This window comes from Triticum aestivum, chromosome 2B (genome assembly GCF_018294505.1).
Source record: "Triticum aestivum cultivar Chinese Spring chromosome 2B, IWGSC CS RefSeq v2.1, whole genome shotgun sequence".
Taxonomy (NCBI): domain Eukaryota; kingdom Viridiplantae; phylum Streptophyta; class Magnoliopsida; order Poales; family Poaceae; genus Triticum; species Triticum aestivum.
In genome coordinates this window covers 12,225,436-12,231,598 of record NC_057798.1, presented here as the reverse complement: position 1 = coordinate 12,231,598, position 6,163 = coordinate 12,225,436, and the positions used below count along the sequence as shown (strand labels likewise).

The window sequence follows — 6,163 nt, the reverse complement described above, 5'->3', positions numbered from 1 at the left end:
TGCCGATCAAGCTGTTGCATTGAAAAACAAAGGCAGCCCCACCTGCAGTGACGTGGCGAAGCCGAGCTGCAAGCATAGGTACGAGCTCGTCTGCTACGACGCGCTCCGGGCCTTCTTGAAGCACGACGAATGCATCCTCGATCACTACCGCAGCGAATGGCCCGTCAAGCAGGCGATCCTCAGCGCCTTCGCCCTCCACAACGAGACGATCAACGTCTGGACGTAGGTTCTGTGAGCCTTCCCTAATGTCACACTCGATCAAAATATTTCTCACGTCACGTGTACTCTTCAACGAAACCCCGCAGGCATTTGATCTGCTTCTTCATCTTCCTCGCGCTCACCATGTCCGTCTGGTCGGGGGAGCACGGCCCGGTCACGCGGTGGCCGTTCTACACGTACCTGTGCGGCGCCATGTTCTGCCTGCTGATGAGCAGCGGTTGCCATCTGCTGGCGTGCCACTCGGAGCATGCCACCTACGTGCTGCTCCGGCTCGACTACGCCGGCATCACCGGCCTTATCGTCACCTCCTTCTACCCGGTCGTCTACTACACCTTCCTCTGTGACCCCTTCTCCCGTACACTCTACCTTGGCTCCATCACCATCTGCGGCGCGGCCGCTGTGGCTGTCTCGCTGCTGCCGGTCTTCCAGGCACCTGATCTGCGGTGGGCGCGCGCTGCGCTATTCGCGTGCATGGGCGCGTCCGGCATCGTGCCAATCGTGCACAAGATGCTCATGTTCCATGCACGACCCGAGGCGGTGCTCACGACTGGTTACGAGGTGGTCATGGGGGCGTTCTACCTTGCCGGCGTGTTGGTTTACGCCACAAGGGTGCCGGAGAGGTTTATGCCAGGAATGTTTGACCTCGTCGGGCATAGCCACCAGCTGTTCCACGTGCTAGTCATTGCCAGCGCTTACGCGCACTACCATGCTGGCCTGGTTTACTTGAGTTGGCGGGACAGGGACCAGTGCTGAGCTGACTGCTGTCGAGTGGACAAGAGCAGTTCCGGTGCTACAAGATTTGTGATCATGTTAGTTTTTACTGTGCTGCAAAGTTGTGCTAGCACCAGAAAAAAAATCATCAAATTTCATATGTTTATATTAATGGTGAATGGACTTTGGCATAACTCTTTGCTTGTAGACAATAATTTTCACAAGGAGATATTGGTTCATATAGAATTTCAATGAATAAACAGTATATATATTAGTAGTGTTTCAACTTCACCATTTTATCACTTCAAATTACATCAATAGAGGCTGTGGGATATGAGACGTAATCTCAGAATTGAGAGGATTTGGAATGCACTCATTGTAAGCTTAAGCTTGGAAATAAATCACTGCAGGAGCCAAGAGGTCGAGACCGGTAAGGAGGAACTTGTTTGGATGATATGTCCAAAGAGGTCGAGAGCGGTAAGGTGGAACTTGTTTGGATGATATGTGGGAGTGTTATCTCGGACGTCCTCACTGCAGACAAAGCACACCTTGCCCAGGATGCCAGTGCTTGCGCCGTCATATCGCTTGAGTGATGGCCCTCACATGGGCTCATCCAGCGTGCGGTGGCTAGGTTAAGTGGTGAGAGCGCCGGCATGAGTTGAAGTCGAGGGTGGCAATGGCCTTCACGATCTGGTCCAAATCTGCTATAACTCACTGCTTGGGATGACGATATGGTGTGGTGCTTCTAGCTTCGTCGTGGGGTGTGTGGAGATTTGTCTCTGGTGAATCTCGTAGAATTCGGTCTGTGTTTGAATTTGATTGATCAGGGTTTTTTTCGTCTATGCTCGTGTATCTACATGTCGGTATTAGAATTGTCCACATGAACAGTTTTCTCCTTATATGCCATTGATGTAGTTCGAAGTCGGCAAATGAAGGCGGCACCACAGATCAACAACAATTGTTTGATGGTGCTTCTCGACTATCTGGTCTCGAGCTTCGCATCAAGAATCCTTAGGTCTGACCTTAGTTTGTTGTACCTAGCAGCAATGGTGTTTACACTCGGTTTCCTTCTTCGAGGCATTGCTTGGAGTTTTCCTTGAATTGATCTTCGGGGTGAAATCCCATGATTTGGCCTTCAATGATTAATCCCAGCAACGATGACGCGGGGGCATCGTTCCTTTCTAGGGATGCTGATCTTGAAAAACCTCCCCCGCTGTTATTGTTGTTGTTTCCTCTTGTTGCGTACCACCGATAGCTTGAGCGTGACTTTTTTAGCCATATTATTTTTCTTTTTTATGATATTTTAACTGTTTGTAGCCTCGATGTCTTGGCTAGGTCTTAATTAATATCATTTATGTGTACAATTTGTAGATTTTAGTGTCTTACTCTGTATGCACTCTCGGAAATCAATAAATTTAAAGAAATACACCGTGGGAAGAAATTCTGCAGGTTAAACTAAAAACTAATAATATGAAATGTAGTCTGAAGTTCGGCCTACCGCGTCCAGGGAATGGAACCGGCCGCGCGGCACCGGTCGTCGGCGCCCAAAGACCGCCAGTGGGTGGCGCCACTATGGCCGGTACGGCTGGCCGCGGGGTTGCTGCGGCTGGAGTTCGGCCTACCGCGCCGGTGATGATGATGCTTGCTGCGGGGCGGGGTGGATTTAGGCCGCCCGTGCCGACCCATGGGGCTGTCGCGGGCCGGGGTGCCCCGACCCCAAGGCCGCCTCCTCCTGCTGCTAATGGCCAGCGTCCGGTGGCGACTCAGGCAAGAGCTAGACCGCCGCACTTCGTGGCAAGGCAGGCGAATAACTCGACGACGCCGGTTTTGCAGCAGGCACAGGCGCCGCAGGTCTCTGCTAATGTGGATGTTCACTCGGCACCTCGTGGGCAGTGGGGTGACGATGATTATAATGTGTATGGAGATGGACACCACCGGGGATCCTCGTCTACGGGTGGTGGACGGGGGTATGCCTGGCAGAGCGATGGTTCGGCCGAGAGGCCTTTCTTGGGGCCGACAGGCGGTTTTGTCGAAGGGGCTTCTGGACCGGCTCATCGTAACCGAGGCGGTTTTTGTGGCAATCGTGGTGGCCGCGGTGGCCGAGGGGGTCGTTACCGTCCAAGGCAGCATCATGTTACCGTTGATGAGACGGTGGTCGACGCTGTTACTGAGGAGACAGGGCTGTCATGCCAGGCTATGGAAGTGGTGACGGAACTGGCGGCTGTGGAGGTTCTTGATGCGGTTGAGGCCCAGCCTATGTCGGTGGAGGCTTCTGACAGAACTGAGATGGACAGGGCTGCAAAGTTTGCAAGGAAAAAGGAAAGAATGCTTTGTTATCGATGTGGTGATAAGGGCCATTTTATTGCTGAATGTGTGGCGATTTTATGTGATACTTGTGGTAAGCCTGCACACGAGTCTGGGGCTTGTCCGCGGTTGCGGGAGGAGACACCGAGCCTTATGACGTATGGTGTCTTCTGTTCTGAGCTCACGTTTTTTGAGTCGCCGACTGAGAGGGAGGTTCCTCAAGAGGTGCACAGTATGACAACTGGGGTGGTGAAAGTGACTAGAGGTCAAGTGTCTGAGGCCCAGATTATTCAGCGCTTCCGGGAGCTGGCACCAGGAGACTTCCATTGGGAGCTTGTCAGGCTGGAGACCAACTTATTCAGAGTTCAGTTCCCGACTGTGGAGGATTTACAGAGGTTGCTGAGCTTTGGGATGTGTAAGGTTCCAGGTACGGAGGCCACTCTTGAGTTCCAGGAGTGGAAGCTGGTTGATCCTCAGGGTAAACCCCTCACCCAGGCCTGGCTGCGCTTTTCGGGAGCTCCGTCCGCGCTCCTGCAGGATGCCAGGGTTGTTGCTAGTCTGGGTATCATGGTGGGAAAGACCGAGCGAGTGGATATGGCCTTTACTCGAGCTCATGGGATTTCTCGCCTATTAGTCAGCATTTTGGACATTGACTTCGTGTCGGACGTGGTTAAGTGGGCTTATCGTGGTCAGGTATACAGCCTTGAGATTGAATTTGAGGATGATAGCCTCTTTGCCGAGGCTCCGGCTGCCACTGGCGACGATATGAGCGAGGGTGATGATGATACGGCCGGTAAGGAAACACCGACCGATGATTCTGGGTGTGAGATGGCCAAGAGACCGGAGTCGACTGCCAAGGCAGCAGGAGGAGGGACGGCGCCTAACATGTCTGTGCCGTCGACCACTTTGAGATTTGGTTCCTTTGGTCACGCGTCTGCACCTCCGCAACTTTGGAGCGAGCGGGTGGAGTCTCTTGAGGAGTTTGAGCACTCTTTACCTGCGTTGGACTTTGAGGACACGGGTGTGGAGGGTTGCGGTGATGTGGCTGAGTTGCAGGAGGGTGGTCCGATCCCATCTGGGGGTTCGGGGCAGGGTGCTTTGGAGACCCCTTCTCCTCTTCTTCCCGATGAGTTTACCGGGAGAGACGACGGGCCTACGGTAGGGGGGCCGGGGCAGGTGGCCTCCGCACCTTCTATGCCTGTTGCTCGGGCCACACTGCAGGTGGCTGGACAGGCTCTGCGAGAGGGCTTGGGGCAGGCGGCCTCAAGGCCCTCTTCACCTTCGGTGCCCGAGGGGAGCACCCCGTTCGCGACATCGACGTGCACTCCTGACAGGCGGTCCGGAGCGGATGGGGGGCGGAGGCAGGTGGCCTTTGCCTCCCCAGTGGCTGACTCGGCGCTCTCACCTGGTCATGGCGACCGGGTGGATGTTCGGGGAGTGACAAGCGGTCGCTCTCTGGATAAATTCTCGAGGGAGGAGGTTATTCTGTTTGGCGGGATCCCGGACTAGGCGTCTGAGGGCCGACGCATGAGTTGTCGGCTTCAGGGCTATCCGAAGGTTGACGACATGCAGCAGCGCTGTGCCGTGAGGGCAGCAAAGCTTCGTGACGTCCAGGTCACTACTGGTATGTCCGTAAATACTTCCAATACTATTTTGCATTTTTCGAATGATCAAATTGTGGATAAGGCAAACCAATTAGGAATTTCACTTGGTAGTAATGAGGGTGAAGTTACTAATTCTGTTAACGATTTGCTTGATCTAAAAGCCGAGAGGGCTTTAGAAATGATTCGTGACTTAGCTGCTGTCAAACCGATGAACGATTCTGAGATTGATGCCTTGGGAGTTCGAATACCTGATAACTTTTGTGATGATCTCGCACCACCCCTCCAGGAGCCGGAGGAGGAGGACAAGAATGTCAGTTTGGAAGTAGTTATGTCCCCGGTTACGGGCAGTTTGGACCGGGTGGGCCCGACCAGCCCTAAGCGCAAGTGGAAGCGGAAAATATATCCGATGTCCGCGGTCCGTAGGAGCGCTAGGATCCGCACGGCTAAAAAATTTCATGATGAGATATGAGAGGAATCTTTTGGAATAGCAGAGGTCTTAAGGACTTGGCTAAAAGGAGGTTCCTTGCAGAGGCATCCATTGAGCATAGATTGGACTTTATTGCCTTGTCGGAAACGGGCAGAGCAAATTTCTCACCTCAATTTCTCAATACGTTGTCGGGGGGTATTGAGTTTGACTGGCATTGTCTTCCAGCGAGAGGAAGGTCGGGTGGAATCTTACTTGGTGTTAGATGTGACTCTCTCGAAGTTCGCAGTGTGGTCATGGGGGATTTTGCTGTTAAGTTCAGGGTGCGGTCGAAAGATGATGGTTTCGACTGGGCTTTGGTGGCGGTGTACGGGGCAGCGCAGGCAGAGTTCAAACCTGACTTTTTGGCTGATCTTGTTAGAGTCTGCGGGTCTGAGCAGCTTCCAATTCTGGTTGGGGTGATTTTAATATTATTAGAAGACGCGATGAAAAGAATAATGACAATTTTGATGGGAGATGGTCATTTATGTTTAATACTATTATTGAAAGCTTAGATTTGAGAGAGATTGAGCTTTCAGGTAGGAAGTTCACCTGGGCTAACGCGTTGCCAAATCCAACTTTCGAGAAGTTGGATCGGGTTCTGGCTAGTGTTGCTTGGGAACAGTAGTTTCCCTTTGTAACTGTTCAGGCTCTATCTCGCGGGATTTCTGATCACACACCTCTGTTGCTCGATTCTGGTGGGGCTACCTATTCGGGCAACAAGAATTTATTCTCTTTTGAGCTTGCTTGGTTTGAAAGAGAAGGATTCTTGGATCTTGTAGCTAAAGATGTAGGAGGTAGGAATGCCCTTGAACACTGGCAGAACAAGGTTAGGCATCTCAGAAGTTTCCTTCGTGGGTGG

The 6,163-nt window shown here is 52.6% G+C and overlaps 1 protein-coding gene across 1 annotated transcript; it reads left to right on the top strand.

Annotated features, from left to right (window-relative positions):
- The first annotated feature begins 315 nt into the window (after window positions 1-315).
- On the top strand, window positions 316-972 carry LOC123039937 (heptahelical transmembrane protein 4-like). The gene has a single exon (XM_044462914.1). It carries the CDS (start codon window positions 343-345, stop codon window positions 970-972), a length of 630 nt encoding a protein of 209 aa, XP_044318849.1. The 5' UTR covers window positions 316-342.
- The last annotated feature ends 5,191 nt before the right edge of the window (window positions 973-6,163 follow it).

Coding starts and splice junctions, on each gene's coding strand:
- LOC123039937 (XM_044462914.1), top strand. CDS start 343: ATGTCCGTCTGGTCGGGGGAGCACGGCCCGGTCACGCGGTGGCCGTTC.